Below are 27,376 nucleotides of genomic sequence, written 5' to 3'. Positions count from 1 at the left end.
ACTGTGCCACCAATGTAGGATCCAAGTAACCATTTTGGTGCCATGTTACAATCAGATGGCATAATTGATCAAAAAAACACATCTTAGACCTATACTATTTAAAAACATCACACATACAGTGGCATGTAAAATTTTGGGAACCCTTGTCAAAATAACTTTTATTGTGAACAATTTAACAAGTTGAAGATAAAATGATCTCTAAAAGGGCTAAAGTTAAAGATGACACATTTCCTTTGTAGTTTAGGGAAAAAAAAAATTATATATATATATATATATATATATATATATTAGTAATTTTTTTTACATTTTAAAAATTACAAAAAGAAAAATGGGCCGATGCAGAAGTTTGGGCACCCTTCATGGTTAGTACCTAGAAGCACCCGCTTTTGAAAGTATCACAGCTTGTAAATTCTTGTAGCCAGCCAAGTGTCTTTCAATTCTTGTTTGAGGGATTTTCATCCATTCTTCCTTGGAAAATTTTTCTAGTTCTGTGATATTCTTGGGTCATCTTACATGCACTGCTATTTTGAGGTCTAGCCACAAATTTTCAATGATGTTCAGGTCAGGGGACTGTGAGGGTTATTGTAAAACCTTCACCTTGCACCATTTGAGGTAGTCTATTGTGGATTTTGTAGAAGCCATCCTCTTTTCAACTTCAGCTTTTTTACAGATTGTGTTATGTTTGCATCAAGAATTTGTTGAAATTTCATTGAATCTATTCTTCCCTCTACCAGTGAAATATTCTCTGTGTCATTGGCTACAGAACAACCCCAAAGCATGATTGAGCCACCCTCAAGCTTAATGGTTAGAGATATATTTTCCTGAAATTCAGTGCTTTTTTTTTTACTCCACACAAACCTTTGATCATTGTGGCCAAAGAGTATTATTTTAACCTTATCGGTCCACAGGATTTGTTTTCAAAATACATCAGGTTTGTTTAGATGTTCTTTTGCATACTTCTGATGCTGAATTTTATAGTGAGGATGCAGGAGAGGTTTTCTTCTGAAGGCCATATTTGTACAGGTGTCTCTGAAAAGTAGAACAATGTACCACAAATCCAGAGTCTGGTAAATCTTTGAGGGTCTTTTGCAGTCAAGAAGGGGTTCTGGTTTGCCTCTCTAGCAATCCTACGAGCAGCTCTCACTGAAATTTTCCAGACCTTATCTGGACCTCCACTGTTCCTGATAACTGCCATTTCTTAATTTCATTTCAAACTGAGAAAAGAGCAACTTGAAAAAGCTTTACTATCTTCTTATAGCCTTCTCCTGCTTTGTGGACCACCACCATTTTCATTTTCAGAGTGCAAGGCAGCTGCTAAGAATAACCCATAACTGTTGCATTTTGGCACAAGGTTAGAGGTGGCTAGGTTTTTATAAAGCTTGGAAATTTGCATCAACTGCCCTTTCCTAACGATGATCGTAAACAAGCCATAACTCTAAAAGGCTAATTAAGGTCTGAAACCTTGGTCAAAGTTATTTTAGCACAGAAATATCCAAGGGTGCCCAAACCTTTGCATAGGCCCATTTTCCTTTTTGTAATTTTTAAAATGTTAAAAATTAAAATATATTTTATTTTTTTGCCTAAAATACAAAGGAAATGTGTCATCTTTACCTGTAGGCCTTTTAGAGACCATTTAATCTTCAACTTGCTTAACTGTTCATAATAACAGTAATTTTGACCATGGGTGCCCAAACTTTTACATGCCACTGTATATGCCATAAGTGGATAATAAAATATCATAATGACACAGTGCATAAATCACATGTTCAGATATCTAGATGTCGATAGCACCGTCAGCCAATTGTTAAGATGATTAGATGAACGATACGTCTGTAGTTCCAATGTCCGTGAAAGATCACAGAATCAGTCCCGCTGCAGAAATTATAGAAAAAAAGATAAAAACAATTAAAATACACAGAATAAACTAACTAACTAACACCATGCATGGGGGAATATGGAAAGAATGGATAGATCTCAGATGTCCCAGGAGAGCGGAGGCATATTAAAGATTTATTATCACAATAAATCATAGAAAAGATGCAAATGATAATGACTCATTTAGACCCCTAGGGGTCAGGATATCTAGTAACACAATCCATTTCGCTTCAACCTGGGCAAGAATTTTTTTATAAACCAAATCTGCTGTGCACATGCTGCGGAAAAAAACACGCGGAAATGCAACGTTGTTTTTTCCGCAGCATGTCAATTCTTTGTGCGGAGCTGCAGCGTTTCTGCACCCATTCACTTGCATTGAGTCAGGCACTTCCGCAGCAAAACCGCAAATGTAAAAAAGATCTGCAGTTTAGCTGAGGAGGAAACGCTGCAGTTCGGGAGGGGGGGAAGAGTGTGGGTGGTGACTGTGTGCGGGCAGGGTCTGCAAGCTCTCCGTAACGGGTCTGCTGGCTGTCCGGGTGGTCTGCGGGCTGTCCGGGTGTCTGCGACCTCTTCGTGCCGGGTCTGCGGGCTGTCCGGGGGGTCTGCGGCCTGTCCGGGGGGTCTGCGGCCTGTCTGGGGGGTCTGCGGCCTGTCTGGGGGGTCTGCGGCCTGTCCGGGGGGGTCTGTGGCCTGTCAGGGTGTGTGGCACTGTGTGTGTGTGTGTGTGCATATGTGTGTGCAGGCATCGTCCAATGGGACTACAAGTCTCATTGGGATATGCCTGCTACAGTGACAGTGATTGACACATTAGCCAATGATGGGACAGTAGTAGTCCCATCATCCAGCTAATGTGTTGAATGTATTAAAAAAAACACAAACATGCAACATGCATGCAACATGCAACATGCATGCAACATGCATGCAACATGCAACATGCATGCAACATCTAGACACACCGTACATAAAACATAGAGTACATACTCACCATCACTTGTCACTTTGATCCTCGAAGCCAGTGTCACCTGTAAAAAATATTAAAATAATAAACAACCCATATACTCCCTGATCCGCAGAAATCCAATTAAAACGAGTGTCCCACGGCAATCTCCCGTGGAGAGCATCAGCATCAGCTGATGCGACCGCTCTCCAGGGGCTCCAGGAATACAATGACGGAAGGTATCCTTCCGCACTGTATTCCTCCGCCCCTGTGAGAAATAGTCCCTAGTCTCACTTGTGGCACTGCTGTGTGAGAAAGTTCCCACGCAGCAATGCCATAAAGTGAGACTCTGAACTAAGGTAACCTCAGTGATACACTGCAGGAGCCATTGTCTCCTGTCAGTGTGTCACTGAAGGCCCTATAGAGCAGTGACATCACCCGATGTCACTGTTCCATAGGGGAGATCATCGTGGGACACTCGTTATTAATTGGACTGAATCGGACAGGGAGTATTCGGTTTATTATTTTTAACTTTTTACAGGCGATCAAGTATGGTAAATATAGTTAAATTAAGAATAATAAAATACTTTTTTCTGGCTGTCTTTAATTTTTTTTAACTCTTTCACTACTCTAGGATTCACGCCTCTCCATTATTAACCCGGCTTAATGTCACCGTAAAATAGCAAGGTGACATTAACCCCTTACTACCCCATATCCCACCGCTACTCGGGAGTGGGAAGAGAGGGGCTAAGTGCCGGAATTGGCGCCTCTCACAGATGCACCATTTCTGGAGTGACTGGGGGCTGGTATTTGTAGCCGGGGGGGGGGGGGGGCAATATCCATTGCCCCTCTCTAGTCTATGAATATCTGGTTATAAAATATAGGGGGACCCCATGTCATATTTTTTTTGGTTCCCCCTATTTTAATAGCCAGTAAAGGCTACGCAGACTGCTGCGGGCTGATATTCATAGCCTGGGAGGGGGCCATGGGTATTACCCTCTTCCCAGGCTACAAATATTGGCCCTCGGCCATCGGCTTTCCCCCTCTGGCGCAGAAAATTGCGAGGGAGCCCACGCCATTTTTTTCCGTTTTTTTTTTAAATTAAACGTTCAGTAAGAAACATATGCCTCGCTATTATATATCTATGGATATATCTATAGATATATCCATAGATAAATCTATATATACATGGATAACTATGGATATATGTATAGATATATGTTTAGATATAACTGTGGATATATCTATAGATATAACTATGGCTATATCTATCTATAGATATATTTATAGATAGATAGATATATCTATAGATACATAGATATATCTATCTGACTACTTTCACGCATCAGGTTTTTGCCGTCAGGCACAATCTGGCGAGTTGTGAAAAAACGGATCCGTGATTTTTTTTCCGCCGGATCCGTTTTTTTCTGAGAGTTATATTAGAGCCGGATTGCGCCTGAGGGCCACACATTTCATCCGTTTTTTGCCAGATCTGTCAGAACAGTTGTTTCCAGCTGACGGAGAAAACATACAAAAAAAATGTTTTTTTCTGACCGGCGAAAAACGTATGAAACTGAGATGTGAAATGATGAATCCGGCCTCCGAATCCGGTTTTTCATGCATTTTTCCATTGAAATCATGCACATTTTCCGTGTTCTCTCTCAAAAAAACGGATCAGTTGCATCAGTTTTTCACTATTTGCAACGGATCCGTTTTTTCAAAAATTCGCCGGATCCTGCCTGATGGATAAATGTAGATAGATATATGGATAGCTAGGCTACTTTCACACATCAGTTTGTTTCCGTCAGGCAAGATCGGGTGAATTTTTTAAAAAACGGATCCGTTGCAAATAGTGAAAAACTGATGCATCTGATCCGTTTGTTTTTTTAGAGAGAGAGCGAGAGAGAGAATGGAAAATGTGCATGATTTCAATGGAAAAAATGCATAAAAATAGGTATTAAGCTTACCGTTAATTATGTTTCCAGGAGTCCATCCTGACAGCACTATGGAGGACATCCTCCTCCCCCTTGCTGGGACAGGAAACACACAAGAGTTCAAAAGGTCCGGTCCCACCCCCATTCCTCAGTGTTGTAACAAGAACCGCCTCAAGGGAGATGCAAAAAATAATATTTAATGGTAAAGAACATAACACCATATATTAGGAACATATTACATCATATGTTAGGAACATACTACAGACATGTCAGGTTCATATTACAAAAGCATAGTTATATTAACAGGGAGGGAATTACCCGTGCTGTCAGGATGGACTCCTGGAAACATAATTAACGGTAAGCTTAATACCTATTTTCCAGGACGTCATCCTGACAGCACTATGGAGAGTACCAAAGCACCTCCTCAGGGTGGGATTACCGCTTGGAGAACTTTTCTCCCGAATGCAGTATGCTGACCGGACAGAACATCGAGTTTATAATGTTTGCAAAAGGTATTCGCACTAGCCCATGTAGCGGCCTTGCAAATCTGCTCTAGAGAGGCGCCTGCCCTCTCAGCCCAAGAAGTAGCCATCCCTCTAGTAGAGTGTGCATGAAGACCCTTTGGAGGAGGGATGCCCTCCGACTGATAGGCCTCGGAGATCACAGATGTGATCCATCGAGCAATGGAGGCTTTAGAGGCCTTTTTTCCCTTACTTTTTCCCCCAAACAAAATAAACAGATTTGGGTCAATACGCCATGAGTTGGTGGCTGACAGGTAGTCGATGACCGCCTGTCTGACATCAAGGGAATGCAGAGCTTCCTCTTTAGAATTAGAAGGGTTACAGCAAAAGGATGGTAACACTATCTCCTGGTTTCTATTTTTTAGAGTTCCCACTTTTGGAATTGACGAGGGATCTAGTTTAAGGATCACGCTATCGTCTCTAATCTGGAGGTACGGGTCCCTTGTACACAGGGCTTGGATTTCCCCCACCCTCTTAGCCGTGGTGATCGCCACTAGGAATGCCGTTTTACGTGTCAGGGCCGAAATGGACATGTTATCTGCCGATGCGTAATTATTTTTGCAGAGGAATCTCAGGACAAGGTTAAGGTCCCAGGGAGGAGATAACTGTCTAATGGTGGGGCGCAATCTTTGGGTGGCTCTGATAAATCTAACTATCCAAGGGTGAGTTGCCAGAGGATAGTCTAGGAAGGAGCTAAGTGCCGAGATCTGCACCTTCAAGGTGCTCGGCCTGAGCCCTTTATCGAACCCAGCCTGCAGAAAGTCCAGAATTCTGGGTAAGTCGGGAGTGCCTGCCGCAACCTCAGACCTGCCACCCTCCAGACAGAAACGCCTCCAGATCTTCAAGTAGATTGTTGACGTGACCGGCTTCCTGCTAGCCTTGATAGTGGTTATGACTTGGTCAGACAGGCCTCTTGCCTTCAGGATGTTCCTTTCAGGATCCAGGCTGAGAGATGTAGCTTCTCTGGGTCCGGATGGAACACTGGGCCCTGGTGGATTACATCTGGTCTGTGAGGGAGCTCCACTGGACTCTCTATCGCCAGGTCTACCAGAAGGGAGAACCAACTCCTTCTTGGCCAGTATGGAACTACCAAAATTACTCGAGCCTGTTCTTCCTTGATCTTCCTGAGAACAGCCGGGATTAATGCTAGAGGAGGGAATGCATATGAGAGGGGCTCCGTCCAACTTTGACTTAGACCATCTATCCCTTCTGGCAGATCCTGAGGGTTCAGCGAGAAGAACCTTGAGACCTTCGAGTTTCTCCTGTTTGCGAAGAGGTCTATACTGGGAGTGCCCCAACTCCGGCACAGCTCCTGGAAGATGTCCTGGTTGAGCTCCCACTCTGTTGCAAACACTGTTCTTCTGCTCAAGTAGTCTGCTACGACATTCTGAGAGCCTTCTAGATGGACTGCAGAGATGGAAAGGACCGACCTTTCTGCCCAGCGAAATATTCTCCCCGCCAGCTCCTGGAGAAGATGGTGCCTTGGGCCTCCTTGGTGTTTTAGGAAGGAAACAGTTGTCACATTGTCGGACAATAACCTGACATGACGATTCTCCAGAGTGCGATGATTTCTTCTCAGGGCTTCCCAGACAGCATACAGCTCTCTGAAGTTGGATGAGTTGCCGGCTACGTCTGGAGGCCATCGTCCCTGGAGGATCCTTCCTTCTAAGTGAGCTCCCCAGCCCCAGGCGCTGGCGTCTGTAGTAACCACTACGTAGGGATCGGTAGTCCATAGTACCCCGATTCTTAGATTCTTTGGGTCTGTCCACCAAAGGAGAGATCTTCGTACTGGATCTGGTAGATATAAAATACTGTCCAGAGAAGATTGACGACGGTCCCACTTGTAGAGGATTAAGCTCTGTAGTGGTCTTGAATGGAACTGTGCCCATCTTACGCATGGTATGCATGCCGTCATTAGGCCTAGCACTCTCATGGCCATCCTTATTGAAACTCTGCGTTCTAATAGGAGTCTGATCTGAATCTGTATTGTCTCCAGCTTGGATTCGGGCAGTAGGGATATTCTGTTTGCAGAATCCAGACAGACACCCAGGAAGACCTTTTTGTGTTCCGGAATCAGGTCTGATTTCTGCCAGTTGACGATCCAACCCAAGTGTTCCATTACCGCGATGGTCCGGTTCCTGTGATCCGATAGGATCTCTGGTGTTCTTGCTATCAGAAGAAAGTCGTCGAGATAAGGGACTATTATAATCCCCTGGTTTCTTAGGAAAGCCACTGTCTCTGACACCAGCTTTGTAAACACACGAGGTGCTGAGGCAAGTCCAAACGGAAGGCACTGGAACTGGTAGTGACAGGTCCCGGACGGCAGAACTACCGCAAACCTCAGAAGCCTCTGAGATAGATGATGGACAGGGACCTGATAATAGGCACTCTTCAAATCGAGAGTGCACATTATCGCGTTCTGATCTATGAGAAGGAATGCAGAACGGATGGACTCCATGCGAAACCTCTTGTACCTGACCCAAGCATTCAGAGGTTTCAAATTTACGATCGTACGTGAGTCGCCTGACGGTTTTGTTATGGAGAACAGGGAGGAGTAGTGACCTTGGCCTACTTCTAGCGGTGGTACTGGTATTATGACTTTTGAGGAAAGCATGTCCATTAAGTCTTTTAACATGGGAGAGTCTTGCATAACCACCGTGGGTACGATGTACCTGTCTGGTGGAGGGGAGTAGAACTCTATACTGTAGCCCTCTGACACAGTGCGAAGGACCCATTGATTCTGCGTGACTCTGCTCCAGTTTACCGCGAAATGGCGAAGCCTTCCCCCTATAAGAGTGGCGTCATTGTGATTTAGACTTAGAGGAGGGGCTGAAGAAGAAACTTCTGTTCTTACTGCCGTGGCCACGGGAACCCCTATTAAAGCCTCTACTGGACCTTCCCCCTCGGAAGTCGGACCTGTAGTCGGACTGTCTTCTAAAGGGAAACCCCCTCCGAAAGGACTGAGGCCTCTTAGGCTTGTCCTCTGGGAACCCTTTTTTCTTGTCCGAAGCCGACTCTAATATAGTGTCGAGGGAAGGACCAAACACCCTCGCGCCTGAGAAGGGGATTGAGCACAATTTAGTTTTGGAAGCGTTATCGCCAGACCAAGACCTCAGCCAGACCGCTCTTCTAGCCGCATTGGACAATGATCCATTTCTGGCTGAAAATCTGACTGACTCAGCCGTCATGTCAGATAGAAAAGCAGTAGCCGATTTCATTATGGGGAGAGAGTTTAGGATCTCTGACCTTGGGGTCTTATTAGAGAGATGCTCCTCTAATTGACCCATCCAAAGGTGCATAGACCGGGCTACCGAGGTAGCTGCAATGTTGGTCTTAATTAGAGCCGCAGAGGACTCCCAGGCTCTCTTTAGCAATATGTCCGCTTTTCTATCCATCGGATCGCGCAAGCTTGATGAGTCCTCGAATGGAATAGCTGTCTTTTTTGCGACCTTCGCCACCGGGACATCCACCTTGGGTATCTCGTCCCATAGTTTTACATCATCCGGCTCAAAGGGTAGGCGCGCCTTAAAGTCTTTAGACAGAGTCAGCCGACGTTCTGCCTCCTTCCACTCTTCAAGCACCATAGCCTTGATATGTTCGCTAACTGGGAAGACGGTCTGCCGACGTGACATAAGTCCCCCAAACATCAGGTCTTGCCTGGATTGCGGCTTAGATGTCTCCTCTACTTGCATGGTGCATCGAACCGCCTGCACCAGCTCATTCGTGTCCTCCGCCTGGAAAAGGTACTTCCTTCGATGGTCCTGGCTTCCAGATGGAAGCTCGCCCTCTTCCTCAGAGACAAGATCATCAGATTCAGACCTGTCGTCAGAACTAAAATCCGGCTCCCGTCTGGCCCTTTTTCGGCTGGGCATAGGGCTGGACTTTTCCACCATGTTGGCCAGAGAAGCTTGGACCTCTTCTCTTATTAAGGACCTCATCTCAGACAATAGGGAGGGCTGCTCATCTCTCATAACCTTAGATGTGCAATCTGCACATAAGGTCTTGTCATGAGTGTCCGGGAGCTTTGCACTGCATACCGGACATCTACTGGACTTCCCAGAAGCCTCTCCAGATTTCTTAACTTGACCAGGGGGGACCGCTGGAGTTCCCTTATCCTTAAACAATATAAGATAGGGAAGTAACAGGGTGGCTCCTACTACCAGGGTGCAGGGGGAGTTTGCGCTCTGCGCACTTACCCCATCCTCAGGTGGCATGCTTTCCATAGCTCCGGAGTATCGGTGCTCCTTGCGGCTGTCAGCGTCTGCCTGAGTGCTGTAATTCCTGAGTTCTCGCTGGAGCGCACGCCTCCCCTGTATCTCCAGCGTTACCGGAAGTGCCGGCAACGAATGGCGCAAACCGGAAGTGACGCGGTCCCCGGAACTTCCGCCGGAAGAGTCAGAGCCCGGCGTCCACGCCGCATGGAGGCTGCCGACCTCGGGGACCGCGTCCGCAGCCGAGAGCCCCCCCACCGGGAGGAGCGGCCGCTGGTCTTTGGAGCAGAGGGACCCCCCTCTGGAGGGTTTCTGCCCTGAGCCTCTTGACAGGGGGAAGGATCTGGCAAGCCGCACGATCCCCCTGAGCTCCGGTAAGCTGCGCAGCTTCTCTCATGTGTCCCTTGCAGGGACAGGAAAAACACTGAGGAATGGGGGTGGGACCGGACCTTTTGAACTCTCGTGTGTTTCCTGTCCCAGCAAGGGGGAGGAGGACGTCCTCCATAGTGCTGTCAGGATGACGTCCTGGAAAAAACGGATTCGGAGGCCGGATTCATCATTTAACATCTCAGTTTCATAAGTTTTTTGCCTGATCCATCGCTGCTCGTTTTTTTCGCCGGACAGAAAAAACTTTCCTCTGTACGTTTTTTCCGTCCGCCGGAAACAGTTTCTTTTGACAGATCTGGCAAAAAACGGATGAAACGTGTGGCCATCAGGCACAATCCAGCGCTAATACAATTCTATGAGAAAAAATGGATCAGGCGGAAAAAAAACGGATCCGTTTTTTTTTTTAACTCGCTAGATTATGCCTGACGGCAAAAACCTGATGTGTGAAAGTAGCCTAACTATTCATATATCTATCTACATGTATCTATCTCATTCCATCTGTCTGTCTATCTATGTGTGTAATGGAGTGTGGGTTGGACAAATGTAAAAGAGGAGGTTGGACAAGACATAACATCACTAGTGTTGAGCGATACCGTCCGATACTTGAAAGTATCGGTATCGGAAAGTATCGGCCGATACCGGCAAAGTATCGGATCTAATCCGATACCGATACCAATACAAGTCAATGGGACTCATGTATCGGACGGTATTCCTGATGGTTCCCAGGGTCTGAAGGAGAGGAAACTCTCCTTCAGGCCCTGGGAACCATATTAATGTGTAAAATAAAGAATTAAAATAAAAAATATTGCTATACTCACCTCTCCGACGCAGCCTGGACCTTACCGAGGGAACCGGCAGCGTTGTTTGCTTAAAATTCGCGCTTTAACTTCCTTACGCGAAGTCCCGGCTTGTGATTGGTCGCGCGCCGCCCATGTGGCCGGGACGCAACCAATCACAGCAAGCCGTGACGTAATTTCAGGTCCTTCAGGATTTTAAAATTACGTTCCGGCGTTGTGATTGGTTGCGTCGCGGTCACATGGGCGACGCAACCAATCACAAGCCGTGACGTCACGGGAGGCTGGACAAGCGCGCATTTTAAAATGCGCGCGTCTCCTGCCTCCCGTGACATCACGGCTTGTGATTGGTTGCGTCGCCCATGTGACCGCGACGCAACCAATCACAACGCCGGAACGTAATTTTAAAATCCTGAAGGACCTGAAATTACGTCACGGCTTGCTGTGATTGGTTGCGTCGCGGTCACATGGGCGACGCAACCAATCACAAGCCGTGACGTCACGGGAGGCAGGAGACGCGCGCATTTTAAAATGCGCGCGTGTCCAGCCTCCCGTGACGTCACGGCTTGTGATTGGTTGCGTCGCCCATGTGACCGCGACGCAACCAATCACAACGCCGGAACGTAATTTTAAAATCCTGAAGGACCTGAAATTACGTCACGGCTTGCTGTGATTGGTTGCGTCCCGGCCACATGGGCGGCGCGCGACCAATCACAAGCCGGGACTTCGCGTAAGGAAGTTAAAGCGCGAATTTTAAGCAAACAACGCTGCCGGTTCCCTCGGTAAGGTGCAGGCTGCGTCGGAGAGGTGAGTATAGCAATATTTTTTATTTTAATTCTTTATTTTACACATTAATGTTGTTTCGATACCGATACCCGATACCACAAAAGTATCGGATCTCGGTATCGGAATTCCGATACAGCAAATATCGGCCGATACCCGATACTTGCGGTATCGGAATGCTCAACACTAAACATCACACATCTTTTTTTTGTTCAATAATACATCTTTATTTGGCTCTCAAAAACGCATACAAACGCATAAAAAAAGCATCAAAAAACGCATCTGCGTTTTCTGCCAAGAGCTGCAGATTTAGTGCAGAAAAGTCCGCAGGCAAATCTGCAACGTGTGCACATAGCCTAAGGCTGTTTTACAATGGATTACTAACTGACTGTGTTGATGGGAAAACTCTTTGCAAATTCAAAACAATCTGTTTTTTTGTCTTTAGTTATAGCTTCACAGTGTCGATCAGTTTGCATCTGTTTGTCTCCCAATCAGTAAATTTGTAAAAATGTTGGGTCTTGATTTAGGATCCAACCTATTTTGTGATAGATTTGTCCCTGGACTTTAAAAGTTGGCATAAATCCTGCTTCAAGTCCAGCTGTCTCACCATAGGATGTCATCTAGAAATATGAATTGTATCTCCTAATAATTTGCAGTAAATGCTTAGACTCATGAGTTGTTCCCAACATGTATGAAAAAGGTGGTTCGGGAGGTAGAGTTAAAGATGGCAAACTGACTTTAGCATTTGACCAACACATACCAGGCGATTTAAAGTTAAGCTTCTTTGCTTGACAATGTTTTCATATTACGTCCATTTTGCCTATTATCATTTTCAGATGTGACCTATAGTCCTAAATTAAGTCGTAGTGAAACACTTACAAACTCAAGTCAGCCTGCCTACATCATTTTGAGGAACAAAAGGATGATTGTCAGATGTTTCCACATCCCTTGATTCAGCCTGTCTTTATTTTACACTAAATAGTGTAAAATAATAAATCTCCTTATGATTCCCTTATTATCTCCAGTAATTGTATTATTATTCAGGATTTTTATGATGTTACATCGGCTCATCTTCTCATTCAGGTCCCTTCAATATCGGATCCTCTCAGTGAAGATCTCTCATACAAAATCATTTTTCTGAATTACCCATCAAAAATGGATATGGACAGAGACAAGATGACGGAGAAGATATTACACCTCACCCTAGAGATCCTCTTCCAGCTTACTGGAGAGGTGAGAGATTCTGATGATGTCACATTACATCATTCTTATATATGGGAATAACAAATAGGCAGAACTGGAGAGGTGAGGACTCTGGAAATGTCTGTAGTGAGATTTATTCATGTGTCTCTCCATAACAAGGATTACACAGTAGTGAAGAAGACCTCTAGTGAGCTCTGTCAGGACCCTGTGTCTGAGGGATGGGGAAGACCTCTGAGCCTTATAATGGGCCCTCCACCTTACCCCCTGATTCACGAGGACCTCAATGACCAGAAGATCCTAGAACTTACCTACAAGATGATTGAGCTGCTGACTGGAGAGGTGACACTGCTAGGAATGTTGTTACATTATGCAGTGATACTATGAAAGGATCTGATCTGGGAAATAATGGTATTATTGTATGTGTCAGGTTCCAATAAGGTGTCACGATGTCACCATCCATTTTTCCATGGAGGAGTGGGAGTATTTAGAAGGACACAAAAATCTGTACAAGGATGTCATGATGGAGGTTCCCCAGCCCCTCACATCACCAGGTAATAGGACTAAATACACACAGCCTATAATTATTTGTATGTAAAGAATTAATTCAGTTTCAATTTCCTACAGATCTATCCAGTATGTGGACAACACCAAAGAGATGTCCCCATCCTCTCCTTCCACAGGACTGTAAACAAGAAGATCCCATTGTTCCTCATGATCATCAGGTAGATAGAGAGAAGGTGTCATGAGATCTCCCCTATGATGTGTAGACGGTTGTGAACGTCTTGTGCTCAGTCTTGTTTTATCCACCAGTATTATATGTTTTATACTTGTGTAATGAGAACGGTGGAGATGGCAGGATTAGAGCTGATCATAGATGTGAATTCTCCATCTGTCTGTGACTTTTACAATATTTGTTTCAGGGTGAAGATCTGACCCATATTAATACTACAGAGAAATATATGAGGGATGATGAGCGGTGTAAAGAGGAGATTCCTACATATGACTACCCAGGTGAGAAGTAATGATGAGCGAATTTTTTCGGAAAACGATCGTCAGGCGTAAATTCGGCACGAATATGGCACCTTTAGATTCTTAATCGGAAACACAAGCAAAATTTTATAAAATATTAAAAAATCGGAAACGTTCAGTTAAAAAGTGCAGGAAGATATGTGCGTACACAAAAGTATTTTCAGCTCTTTTGCAACCATAATAGTGGTGTTTCATGAGCGTGGGGCACGTGTTTGATGAGGGGAGAGGTTTGCAGAGCTCAGAGGCGTGGCGTGCTTGTAAAAAGTAATTTTTTTACCCCTAGCTTTGTGTGCACATTGCAACTAGCCAATCAGGGCGTAGGAAACATCCACAATGTCCTGACACAACGACTTGTGTCATTAGCTGCTGAAATCACATGTCCCTCTCCATATAAATAGCGGACATCTTGTTTTAGCGCCATTTTGACATTGTAACAGCGCAGAGAGGCTTCTCCTGATGCTGGCAGTGTTAGCAGCTAGTTTTTCCCTTCCCCCATGACAGCACACCTGAGAGAGGGGATCCACCCAGTCAGGACAGGAACCCTACTGAAAATAAAATGGCGGTACCTCTCCATCGCTTCAGTTGGGTTTCCTGTCCTGACAGGGACCCTCGTGCTGAACACGGCGGAAGATTTTTTCCTACTTACCCACTCCCGTCCCAGCGTGGAAGAACAAGCATGGCCTGTGCGCTGGTCCTTGGGTGCTGGATGCGCTGTCCGCGGGTCCTCTTGGCCTTGGTGTCCGAGCGGGCGTTGGTGCAGCACAGTCGGGTGTCAAGGTCTCCTCCGTGGCTGCAACGCCACCCTCTCCCCTCTGCCGGTATCCAGGAGCTCCAGCCGCTCCCAGGTAGCGCATCTGACATCACGCGCAAGTCTGTGACGGGCGCCGGATCCAAGATGGCGGCGCCCATGACGAAAACGCCGGCTGGCTAAAATGGGGGGAGGGACAACCATTGGGCACCGAAGGAGGCGGAGAGTATAGTTCCCTCTTAAATGGGGGATGACCACAGAAGATGCACTCATGCCCAGAACTTCACCATGGATTTGGGGCAGCAGGAGCCACAGCAGCAGCAGGAGCTATCGCAAGATGTCTTGCCAAGCCACCAGCATTCCAGGAAACGTAGCCGCTCGAGTGCTAGGAGCGGCAGTCGTCCTGTCCGGCAAGACTCCTCGGCTTCCAGAAGGGACGCTGTACGTGCATCTGACCAGCCTCCGAAACCGGTATCCTTGATTGACAGCGGTGGTGAGTGATCTACGTGAATGTCACTCTTATGGTAACAGGGTCCATTTTTCTGCTTGGTTACTAGGGGTCGAGGAAGTCTAGCGGTAAAACAAAGAACAGAGTTTGTGCCCTTCGTCAAGACCCATTTGCAGTTCAGTGGCAGAAGGATCTCTGCTCTAACTGCATCAATAAGACCGTACAAGAAGAAACCCCTAGTTTTGCCACTAGCCTTAGGGCCATAATACAGGCGGAAATAAAAGACTCCTTAAAAATAGCACTTAACAAAATGAGAAAAAGATGCCGCAAGGTACCTACGGATTCGGAGGCCTCTCTAGGACAGGAAGTTTGGGAAAGATCCCTGTCTCCCTCTGCCACCTCCTCCCCCTAGTCCTCAGAATCCTCCTCGGACAGTGACCTAGGGGGTTGACAATGTTTCCCAAAAGAAGATGTAGAGAGATTGATTAAAGCAGTCAGGGATGCAATGGGCCTAAAGGAGGAAAAAACGCCTAGGTCATTAGAAGATGTTATGTTCGGGGGTTTGAAGGAGAAAAGAAAACGCACGTTCCCTGTCAATGCAAAAATAAAAGCATTGATTGATAAGGAGTGGAGAAAGCCTAAGAGGTCGACCACCTTACCTTCTTCATCAAAGAGGAGGTACCCCTTTGAGGAGAAAGACTCTGAAACTTGGGATAAAATCCCTAAAATTGGTGACGCCATGGCCAGATCTTTAAAAAAAATCGTCTCTTCCATTAGAATACTCTGGCGTACTAAAAGACCCACTTGACAAAAAAGCAGATGGCTTCTTAAGACACATCTGGGAAGCATTGGCAGGGGGATTAAAACCAGCAATAGCTGGGACTTGTACTGCCTGTGCTCTCATGATCATGATCTGGCTACAGCAGATAGAGGATCAGCTGAGGGATAAAGTACCAAGAGACGACATCCTAGCAAGTTTGACCCTAGTACATGGACCAGCAGCTTTTTTTGGCAGATTCCTCAGCAGATTCTGCAAGATTAACAGCCAGAGCAGCGGGCTTGTCCAATGCGGCAAGAAGAGCCCTGTGGCTCAAAGGATGTCCTGGGGATTTACCATCCAAACAAAAACTTAGATTAGAAGAAATCTTAGAACAAGCAGGGGACAAAAAGAAAAGCTTAGCCAGTTTCTCTAGAGAACCCAAAAGACTTTCTTTTGGAGGAGAAGATTTAATAGAGGTAGTCCCCCAGGTGATAGGAGAATTTGGGACTTTAAAGATAAAAGAGGGTTGGGCTACATGTTCAAAGGGCCCTCTACGTCATCAAAAAAATCCCCCAATGACATTACATCAGAGGTTGGGGGAAGGCTCTCTCTCTATCTTCCTCCCTGCCTGGGTAAACATCTCCCCCAGTACGTGGGTTTTAAGTATAATCAAAGACGGTTTAAAGTTAAAATTCAAAAAAAAAAGGGAGAAGCCAGCACTGCTTAAGGTCAGGATACAATACATAAGGTGCACATGCACATACTAAATTCTATCTGTATTTCAAATATGAGACATTTAGCAAACAATTGATCAATTCTTTGAGCTACCCCGCCACTTCACGGCATTCTCATAATGGGGCAGTCCTACTCTACGTATTTTATTTACATTGTGCCATTACGGCCTCCTACATGTATTAAGAGTGAGGGGAAAAAAAAAAAAAAGGAAAGACCACATTAAATAACATTACCATAACATGCAAGCTGTACCTGGAGCATTTCAGAATCACTCTCTTGGTGCCGCGAAAGGCAAGCGCAAGTAAAAGCCGATCAGGTCCTGTGCGGACATTTCAGATCTGGCCTCCACACTGCCAAACCAGCACCAAAGTTAAAGGGTGAAACAGGCTGAGTAGGACTGCCCCATTATGAGAATGCCGTGAAGTGGTGGGGTAGCTCAAAGAATTGATCAATTGTTTGCTAAATGTCTCATATTTGAAATACAGATAGAATTTAGTATGTGCATGTGCACCTTATGTATTGTGTCCTGACCTTAAGCAGTGCTGGCTTCTACTTTTTTTTGTCTTTAAAGTAAAAATTCATCCATCCACCCAGGCAAAATTTCTTAGTGACACCCCGAAGAAAGTCCCAGCAGGAACAATCAGCTCTGGAGACAGAGGTCTTGGGACTTTTTCGGAAACATGTTCTTCAAGAAGTCCCGATTCAGGAGGAAGGAAGGGGATTTTGCTCCCTCTTCTTTTTGAGAACCATAGTTAATCTGAAGAAGCGAAAATAATTCTCATAGCTCTGTTTTGGCCGAGGAGGCCATGGTTCTCCATTCTAAGGCAGATGTCAATAACAGATCAGTGGATTTTACCAGAGGTTCCGGACCTGCTTACCCAGTGGGCTACTCTCAGGTGAAGGGCTTCGATCTGGCAGCATGGAATTTGAGAGGGCCAAGGATTCTCACCAGGGTTAGTCTCCACCCTATTGAAAAGTAGAAAACCTATAACATCTAGAATCTACGGTAGAACGTGGAAGAAGTTTCTAGACTTCCTAGGCAAACCGTTGGGGGATGTAGCTCCAGTGGGACCCATCCTAGAATTTGTGCAGGCAGGGTTGCAACTTGAGATAGCAACTAGCACCCTTAAGGTTCAAGTTTCAGCCTTGGGGGCCTCATATAACTGCAACCTAGCATCAAATAGTTGGGTTTCACAGTTCATAAAATCTTGTAGTAGGTCTAGGCCGGTCATTATCCCAAAAATCCCTCCTTGGGATCTGAATTTAGTCTTAAAAGCCTTAACCAGAAACCCCAGGAGTTGTCACTAAAGTTACTCTTAAAACAGTGCTACTGGTAGCCTAAACATTGGCCCGTAGGGTTGGTGATTTACAGGCCCTGTCTATATGCCCTCCTTACACTCAAGTATTCGAAGACAGAATAGTTCTAAGACCAGATCCGGCATACCTCCCCAATGTAGTCCTTAAATTCCATAAAAGTCAGGAGATTACTTTACCACCATTCTGTAATAATCCTAGGAATCCTGGGGAACAAAAGTTCCATACGTTACACATAAGGAGGTCCATGTTATAATACATCTCCAAGACCAGGAAGTGGAGGAAAGACTAGACCCTATTCGTAGCCTTTTAGGGGAGCGGAGTAGCTAAAAGTACCATTGCCAGATGGATCAGGGAGGCCATTAGTTTATCCTACTATGCGAGTGGCACTCCGGTTCCTGAAGGCATCAATGCTCATTCCACCAGAGCCGTGGCTATCTCCTGGGCAGAAAAGGCTGATGTATCAATTGATCAAATTTGTAATGCCACTACCTGGTCCTCACCCGCAACTTTTTTCAAACATTACCGGCTAGATCTATCCTCTGCTGACCCAACCTTTGGTAGAAGGGTCCTGCAAGCGGTGGTCCCTACCTAAGGTGTTTCATTCTACAAATGTCTCAGGTGTGCTGTCAAGGAGTAAAGTGTCATGATGCGGCAATGCAGGTATGTGCAGACTCCATGAGGGAGAGTGGGTGAGAGGAAAAGAGGTCACATTTGCTGCACTGCAGCCCAGTGCACGCTGCACTGCACCATCAAGTGGCGACAGAGTGGTCAAAACGAGCCAAGTCAGTAACGGTCGGTAAGCGTATAGTTTAAAGGGGAAAACAGAACTCGTGGTCAAAATACAAGCCGAGGGTCAGAACCAGCTAGGAGTAAAGGTACCAGAGACGTGCGACAGAGAATGGAGTCAGAGTAAGCCAAAAGGTCAAAAAGCCAGACAGACGTGTGGTAACAAAGACTGAAAACAGGAGACGAAGTCAGAGTTTTAGCCGAGTCACAAACGGAAGGGATACACACCAGAGTCACACTAGGTCAGGTACAGGAGACAGGTCAGGTACAGGTAAGGGAGGTCAGAGGCAAAAGGAACACTGGGGTTTCACAGGTTAGCAGTCCCAGCAAGCCCAAAACTATCACTGACACAAGCTGCCAGCAAGAGCACCAAGAAATAGCCACTCCCAAATCAAAGAGAGGCAGAAATAGTTAACCCTACCATGACCAAGCCGGAGTAGGAGAAACAAAGCAAACGCCGACCCGGATCATGACAGTACCCTCCTCTCAAGGGGGGCCACTGGACCCCCAGGTTTCCCAAGATAGCACGTGTGAAAGGCCCGGACCAATCGATCCGCATGGACTGACCGCAACCGCACCGGAACCCAGGACCGGTCCTCACAACCGTAACTCTTCCAATGAATGAGATACTGGAGGGAACGACGGATCATGCGTGAGTCCACAATCCGTTCTACCTCAAATTGATTCTGGCCTTCCCCCGACACGGGTGGTGTAGAAGGATACACCCCTGAGGAAGGACCCAACAGTTTCAAAAGAGCTTCATGGAACATGTTGGGAATCCGGAAAGATGGAGGAAGACGTAAACGAAAGGACACCGGGTTGACCACCTCCATAATCTCGTAAAGGCCAATGAACTTAGGCCCCAACTTAGCTGAAGGAATATTGAGCTTTATATTCCGGGTAGACAACCATACCTTATGCCCAACCCGGAATACAGGCCCTACAGATCGTTTTTTGTCAGCAAAGAATTTATATTTACCCTGAGCCCCAGCAATATTCTTCTGAACTTCCTGCCACACCTCCCCCAACCGTTGATCCGCAAAATCAGCCCCAGGACATCCCGAATCCAGTCGGGGAAATTCCCCAAAATGAGGGTGAAAGCCATAGTTACAGAAGAAAGGGGAGGTACCTGTGGACTGATTAATGCGATTATTAAAAGCAAACTCAGCCACAGGCAAAGACGAACACCAATCGTCCTGCCAAGCTGTGACCAGACATTGCAAAATTTGTTCAAGAGACTGATTGGTTCTCTCTGTCTGACCATAAAAAATCGGATTGCACTTGGACCAATGTTATTCAATAGGTGTCTTTTCATTTGCGATTTTTTTTCTCAGCCGAAATCGGACTGAGAAAAAAATCGCAGCATGCTGCATATTGCTGCGATTCTCGGACGAGACTCACCAATGCAAGTCGATGGGTGCGAGAAAAAAATCGCACAGCACTTTCACCATGCGTGTTCTGTCCAATTTTTACGCACCGGTGTCCTTTGAAAAGCCGGCAATTCAGCGCGGTGTACAGTAAAATGTGATTTTACTGTACACAGCACTGATTTGCCGGCTCTTCAAAGGACACCGGTGCGTAAAAATCGGACAGCAATACGGATGTCATACGGATGTTGCGAAAAAATAAATCGCATGACACTCTCATCACAATCGCATGATTTTCCTCTGTTTTTTCGGTCCGTTAATCGGACTGTTTTGTCTCTCGCAAGTGGAAATGAGCCCTTAGTCTCAGGATGGTAAGCAGAAGAAAAGGTCAAACAGACACCCAGCCTTTTACAAAGAGCCCTCCAGAACTTGGACACAAACTGCACCCCTCTGTCTGAAACCACATTCAAAGGCACCATGCAATCGCACCACATATTCCACAAACAACTTAGCAAGCGTCTCAGCATTCGGCAAGCCTGACAAAGGCACAAAATGCGACTGCTTAATAAATCTGTCCACCGCCACCCAAATTACAGTTTTTCCATTAGAAGGAGGAAGATCGGTGATAAAATCCATGGACAGATGGGTCCATGGTCTATCAGGAATTGGCAATGGCACCAATTCCCCGTCCGGCCGATTATGCGAGTTCTTTGCACGGACACATACAGAACAGGAGGACACAAATCTAATCACATCCGAGGCCAATGAGGACCACCAAAACAACCTAGCGATCTCTCTACAGGTGGCCACGATTCCAGGGTGCCCACTCAAAACAGAATCATGAAACTCTCAGTGAACCCTGAGACGAAGTTGAACAGGCACAAAGAGCTTACCCACAAGCATAGACAGAGGAGCCAGAGACTGGGCCTCACAAATCTCTCGCTCCAACTCCGAGGAAACCCCGGCCACCACCACACCAGGCTGAATAATAGAGGAAGGAGGCTCAGGAGGTGACATCGGGTCCAGCATACGAGTCAAGGCATCAGCCTTAATGTTTTTAGAACATGGCCAAAAGGTGATAGAGAACTGAAACCGAGAGGAAAAAAAGTGACCATCTTGCCTGTCTCGGAGTCAGTCTTTTGGCCGACTCAATATAAGCCAGATTCTTATGGTCCGTAATTACAGTGATTTTATGGACAGCCCCCTCCAAAAAATGCCTCCATTCTTCAAAAGCCAATTTAATGGCCAACAATTCTCGATTCCCCACATCATAATTCTTTTCTGCGGGAGAGAATTTCTTAGAGAAGAAAGCACAGGGTCTTAAGTTGGTTAGAGTGGCAGGCCCCTGGGACAACACCGCCCCCACCTCAGAGGCGTCCACCTCTACAATAAATGGTTCCGATGAATCTGGTTGAATCAAAACAGGGGCGGACATGAAACATTTTTTTAATGCCAAAAAAGCCACTACAGCATGAGCCGGCCAATTCTTGACATCAGACCCTTTCTGAGTTAAATCTGTGAGGGGTTTGAATCTGCAAAAACCCCTTTATAAATTTTCGATAATAATTTGCGAATAATAAGAAACACTGGAGACCCTTAAGATCTTTAGGTTGCACCGAATCAACAATGGCCTGAACCTTTCTAGGGTCCATACTTAACCCCTCAGCAGACAAGATAAACCCCAGAAAGGATAATTTCTGAACAACAAATAAACATTTCTCAGGTTTAGCAAAAAGACAGTTCTCCTGGAGCCTCTGGAGAACTGCACGAAGATGACCTATGTGATCCTGCCTATCCACTGAGTACACCAGAATATCATTGCGATAGACTACCATAAAGCTCCCAATGAAGTCAGAGAAGACATGATTGATAAAATTCTGGAAAACTGCTGGCACATTAGTCAGACCAAAAGGCATAACCAAATTCTCAAACAGTCTATACGAGGTGAGAAAAGCAGTTTTCCACTCATCCCCCTCACTTATACGGATAAGATTGTATGCCCCACAGAGGTCTAATTTAGAAAACCACTTGGCCCCAGACAGTTGGTTATACAAATCAGGGATAAGCGGGAGAGGATAAGTGTTCCTCACAGTAATCTTATTTAGCTCTCGGAAATCGAGGCATGGGCGCAGACCACCATCTTTTTTTTTTTTTTTAACAAAAAAGAACCCAGCCACCACAGGGGATACAGAGGGGCGAATGTGCCCTTTACGAAGACTCTCAGAGATGTATTCTTTCATGGCAGATCTCTCAGGACCAGATTGTATAAACGGGCCTTGGGCAATTTAGCATTAGGAACCAGGTCTATAGTACAATCAAATGGGTGGTGTGGTGGTAAAGCCTCAGCCTCTTTTTCCGAGATCACATCCTCAAAGTCGCTCAGGTACTCCGGAATACCCTCGAGACTGACGGATGACACAGACACCGAAATAAGGCAACATTTAGAACAATTAGGTCCCCACTTTACAATATCCCGGGACCCCCAGTCAATAACCGGGTTATGTAGTTGTAACCATGGAAAACCTAACACCAGTCCAGCTGGGAGATTGTCCAGGACAAATCATGACATACGCTCCTGGTGTAAGGCCCCCACCTTGAGGATAAACTCCTCAGATTAAATTAACCCCATTCTTTGTGATAGGTGAAGAGTCGATAGCCACAAGTTTAATGGGAGTCTCCAGCCTAACTGTCCCTAACTTACAGGTGGCCACCAGTTTGGAGTCAATAAAATTCATGGAGGACCCGCAGTCCACAAAAGCTGAGGTAGCAAAAACACAGTCCATAACAGCTAGCTCCACTTTCAACAATATCTTTGAAAATGAAGAAAAAGGTACCTGTGAATCTGTGTGACCACCATGACAATCACCCAGACTCAGTCACTTGAAAGTCGATGAGCAGGAAGGACAGTCCATTTTCCAATGTCCGGGATCTCCACAGTAAAAACAGTTTGCCAAGTCGCCAATGTCTCCTCCTTTTCTTTGAGAGTGATGGCTCCCACTTTCATGGGCTCAACAGGTGGCAAAGACTCTGGCCTACCAGGAAGGAAAGGAGCCTCCCATTGCATGACTCCTCTCTCTCGTAACCTCCGATCCATGCGGACAGCCTGAGTCATGGCCTCTTCCAAGGAACTGGGGGAAGGATGGAGAGCCAGAGCATCCTTTAAATGTTCAGACAGTCCCCTCTGGAACAAACACACATGAGATCCGAATTGCTCCAGGAAACCTCTGAAGACCACCGCCGGAACTCCGAACAGTACCACTCGCCTGAGAGCTTACCCTGAGAGAGCCCCATAATAGTGTCCTCTGCCATTCTAACACGATCCAGTTCATCATATATCAGTCACAGAGCATCAAATAACATATTCACAGACATTCTTTCAGGGGCGGTCGGAGGTACGGAAAATGCCCACGACTGCGGACCCTCCCGAAGTAAAGATATAACTATCCCCACCCGCTGATTCTCATCCACTGAAGATCGGGGTCTAAGGGAAAATAATAGTTTTCAACTCTCCTTGAACGCATGGAATTTTTCCTTCTCACCAGAGAACGTGTCAGGTAGTTTAACAGGGGGTTTAGGAGAGTGCAGAGAAACATCAGTCATCTCACCTGACTTACTGACAGAGGAAGAGGAAACACCCTGGTCTATCTTAACTGTCTCTGCAAGCTCCTTCTCCACCTGCTTCTGAGAGGTAGTCAAGGTCCTATGCTCCATGGATAATGTCTGCATCATCTATGTCAGGTTAGTTATTTGATCCGCCAAGGTATGCAGCGGATCCATGAACAGAGATGGAGAAAAAAAAAAGTGTGAAATCTCTTTTAAATGTTTCAGGATCAGTGGTAATGTCACGCTGCAGCAATGCAGGTATGTGCAGACTCCACGAGGGAGAGTGTGTGAGAGAAAAAGAGGTCACACTTGCCGCACCACAGCCCAGTTCACGCTACACTGCGCCACCAGGTGGCAACAGAGTGGTCAAAACAAGCCAAGTCAGTAACGGTTGGTAATCCTATAGTTTAAAGGGGAAAACCGAACTCATGGTCAAAATAAAAGCCAAGGGTCAGGACCAGCCAGGAGCAAAGGTACCAGAGACGTGAGACAGAGAACGGAGTCAGAGTAAGCCAAAAGGTCAAAAAGCCAGACAGAGGTGTGGTAACAAAGACGGAAAACAGGAGACGAATTCAGAGTTTTAGCCGAGTCACAAACAGAGGGGATACACACCAGAGTCACAATAGGTCAGGTACAGGAGACAGGTCAGGTACAGGTAAGGGACGTCAGAGGCAAAAGGAACACTGGGGTTTCACAGGTTAGCAGTCCCAGCAAGCCCAAAACTATCACTGACACAAGCTGCCAGCAAGAGCACCAAGAAATAGCCACTCCCAAATCAAAGAAAGGCAGAAATAGTTAACCCCACCATGACCAGGCCGGAGTAGTAGAAACAAAGCAAACGCCGACCCGGATCATGACAGAAAGGAAAGCACCAAGGTTACTTACCGGTAGCCGTTTTTTCCGGAACCATTGACAGCACCCGTATATTTCCCCTCCATTATCTCCCCTTTGGTGTGCACTATAGTTTTGGGTGGTGTTAGTTGATATAATGTGGTGATGGTTTTGCCATGTGTACTGACCAGGGGGGCCTCTCATGCTCTGTAAACCAACTGAAGCGACGGAGAGGTACCGACCTTTTATTTTCAGTAGGGTTCCTGTCCTGACTGGGCGGATCCCCTCTCTCAGGTGTGCTGTCATGGGTTCCGGAAAAAAATGGCTACCGGTAAGTAACCTTAGTGTTTTATCTAGTTAGCTATTCATTTTTTTCTTACTCAGATAGTTTAGCTAGGTAGTGTCCTGTGATATCTACCTTCCAGCAATATTTTTTTTAACATTGTTTGGTGTTTTTTTATTCCATATTTGGGAGGCAAAATGAGCAAACAGATGAACACCATGCTCTACTGGTTCATCCTGTTAGTTTACAGTTTAATAGAAAACCTGTCATTGTCTTGGTGAATAATTCAGTATTTTTACATAACTTGCTATTTTTACTGACAGTTTAAGTAGAAATGGATATTTAATTCACAAATAAATATTGTTTTTATTCTTGGCAGATGACTGTACCAGAAGACCAGAGGGACTTCTGACATCTTCAATTTATAAATCAGATGATCTTGACATCCAACAGGATACAATTGAAGGGAATGCCATTACTCTAGATATATCATCATCCCTTCAGAGTAAAGATCTATCATCTGATCCTTTCAAACAGGTCCTGTCTTCTGATTCATTACCGACTACTAAGGAAAATCAAAGTCACAAAATAAGAATTCAAAAACAAACTGCTCCTAAAGCAAAGAAGCCATTTTCAGTTTCAGAATGTGGAAATAGTTTTCCCGTCGAAACGTCTTTTCTTAAACATCAAAAAATTCACACAGCAAAAAATTGCTTTTCTTGTTGCAAGTGTGGGAAATGGTTTAACCAGAAAGCAAATGTTGATAGCCACCAGAGAACCCATACAAGGGAGAAGTCTTTTTCATGTTCAGAATGTGGGAAATGTTTTAACAGGAAAGCGCATCTTGATCGCCACCGGAGAACTCACACCGGTGAGAAGCCTTTTTCATGTTCAGAATGTGGGAAATGTTTTACCAGGAAAGTGCAACTTGATAGCCACAGGAGAACTCACACAGGGGAGAAGCCTTTTTCATGTTCAGAATGTGGGAAATGTTTTAACGAGAAAGCGCAACTTGATAGCCACAGGAGAACTCACACAGGGGAGAAGCCTTTTTCTTGTTCAGAATGTGGGAAATATTTTCGAGATAGATCAACTCTTTTTAAACATCAGAGAACTCACACAGGGGAGAAGCCTTTTTTATGTTCAGAATGTGGGAAATGTTTTAACATGAAAGCGCATCTTGATCGCCACCGGAGAACTCACACCGGTGAGAAGCCTTTTTCATGTTCAGAATGTGGGAAATGTTTTCGAGATAAATCAACTCTCTTTAAACATCAGAGAACTCACACAGGGGAGAAGCCTTTTTCTTGTTCAGAATGTGGGAAATATTTTCGAGATAGATCAACTCTTTTTAAACATCAGAGAACTCACACAGGGGAGAAGCCTTTTTTATGTTCAGAATGTGGGAAATGTTTTAAAATGAAAGCGCATCTTGATAGCCACTGGAGAGGTCACACAGGGGAGAAGCCTTTTTCATGTTCAGAATGTGGGAAATGTTTTAACGGGAAAGCGCAACTTGATCGCCACCGGAGAACTCACACCAGTGAGAAGCCTTTTTCATGTTCAGAATGTGGGAAATGTTTTACCAGGAAAGTGCAACTTGATAGCCACAGGAGAACTCACACAGGGGAGAAGCCTTTTTCATGTTCAGAATGTGGGAAATGTTTTAACGAGAAAGCGCAACTTGATAGCCACAGGAGAACTCACACAGGGGAGAAGCCTTTTTCTTGTTCAGAATGTGGGAAATATTTTCGAGATAGATCAACTCTTTTTAAACATCAGAGAACTCACACAGGGGAGAAGCCTTTTTTATGTTCAGAATGTGGGAAATGTTTTAACATGAAAGCGCATCTTGATCGCCACCGGAGAACTCACACCGGTGAGAAGCCTTTTTCATGTTCAGAATGTGGGAAATGTTTTACCAGGAAAGCACAACTTGATAGCCACAGGAGAACTCACACACAGGAGTAGCCTTTTTTATGTTCAGAATGTGGGAAATGTTTTAGCCATAAAGTGGACCTTGATAGGCACATGGGAACCCACACAGAGGAGAAGCCTTTTTCATGTTCAGATCGTGGGAAATGTTTTAGATATTAATCAGCTCTTTTTACACCTCAAAGAACTCACACAGGAGAGAAGCCTGGACATGAAATTACTTGTATTAAAAGGTAACTTCAAATCTCAGAGACAAAAGAGTGTGGGAGTATAAATTCATGACAACCTTTGACACACTCGGCGCAGGAATGAATGTGTCACAGGGATTTGTCTTTTCACATCAATTAAGGAATTTGCTCCTTATACCTTGTGGAGGCATCACAACACAGAATCAGACCCCAATCGGAGGACAATAAAACTTTCACACTCCTTATCTATGAACTGGTCCAATATTTATGGACACAACTGTTTATCCCTCTTCCATAATAATAGCTCTGCTTCACGTTAGTTGTCTTATCTATTGCATTATTTCTGTGCCCTGTTGTGTATAAATGTGATTCTTCAGACTTTGTATTATTCTATACCTCATGAAGAGACTTGATTAGTCTTGAAAGCTTGCAATTTGTAACTATATTTTCATTTAGCCATTAAAAGGCATCAACCACTGCGGACTCTCAGTTCTAAATATTTTTCTATCTACTGGCTAACACTGTACAAAGATCTTTCCTGTATCTCAATGAGTGAAGATAAATCAGATGAAACAGACATAGAACTGTAAATATAATCTATGATGGTATGAAAACACAGAGACCCCTGTAGTCTCTGTACTTGATGTAAAACTTGCATCCTTTTTGAACACCCCTGCCTTATGCAGGAATGATAGGATGAG

At 45.3% G+C, this 27,376-nt stretch overlaps 2 protein-coding genes across 2 annotated transcripts in view; one reads left to right on the top strand and one right to left on the bottom strand.

Annotated features, from left to right (window-relative positions):
- The window catches only part of LOC143767737 (uncharacterized), a 56,443-nt gene extending 29,198 nt beyond the window's left edge, over positions 1 to 27,245 (top strand). Inside the window, exons 2-7 of the mRNA XM_077256244.1 lie at positions 12,526 to 12,675; positions 12,805 to 12,984; positions 13,073 to 13,196; positions 13,270 to 13,367; positions 13,566 to 13,656; positions 24,932 to 27,245. Of these exons, the coding sequence (XP_077112359.1) occupies positions 12,598 to 12,675; positions 12,805 to 12,984; positions 13,073 to 13,196; positions 13,270 to 13,367; positions 13,566 to 13,656; positions 24,932 to 26,523 (2,163 nt within the window). The 5' untranslated portion in view covers positions 12,526 to 12,597 and the 3' untranslated portion in view covers positions 26,524 to 27,245. The remainder of the gene's footprint in view (positions 1 to 12,525; positions 12,676 to 12,804; positions 12,985 to 13,072; positions 13,197 to 13,269; positions 13,368 to 13,565; positions 13,657 to 24,931) is intronic.
- LOC143767734 (uncharacterized) overlaps positions 1 to 27,376 on the bottom strand; it is a 464,270-nt gene that overhangs the window by 273,257 nt on the left and 163,637 nt on the right. The gene's annotated exons all lie outside the window — the stretch shown is intronic.

This window comes from Ranitomeya variabilis, chromosome 4 (genome assembly GCF_051348905.1).
Source record: "Ranitomeya variabilis isolate aRanVar5 chromosome 4, aRanVar5.hap1, whole genome shotgun sequence".
Lineage (NCBI taxonomy): Eukaryota > Metazoa > Chordata > Amphibia > Anura > Dendrobatidae > Ranitomeya > Ranitomeya variabilis.
Note: the sequence above shows the minus strand (reverse complement) of the source record. Positions and strands in the feature narration are given on the sequence as shown.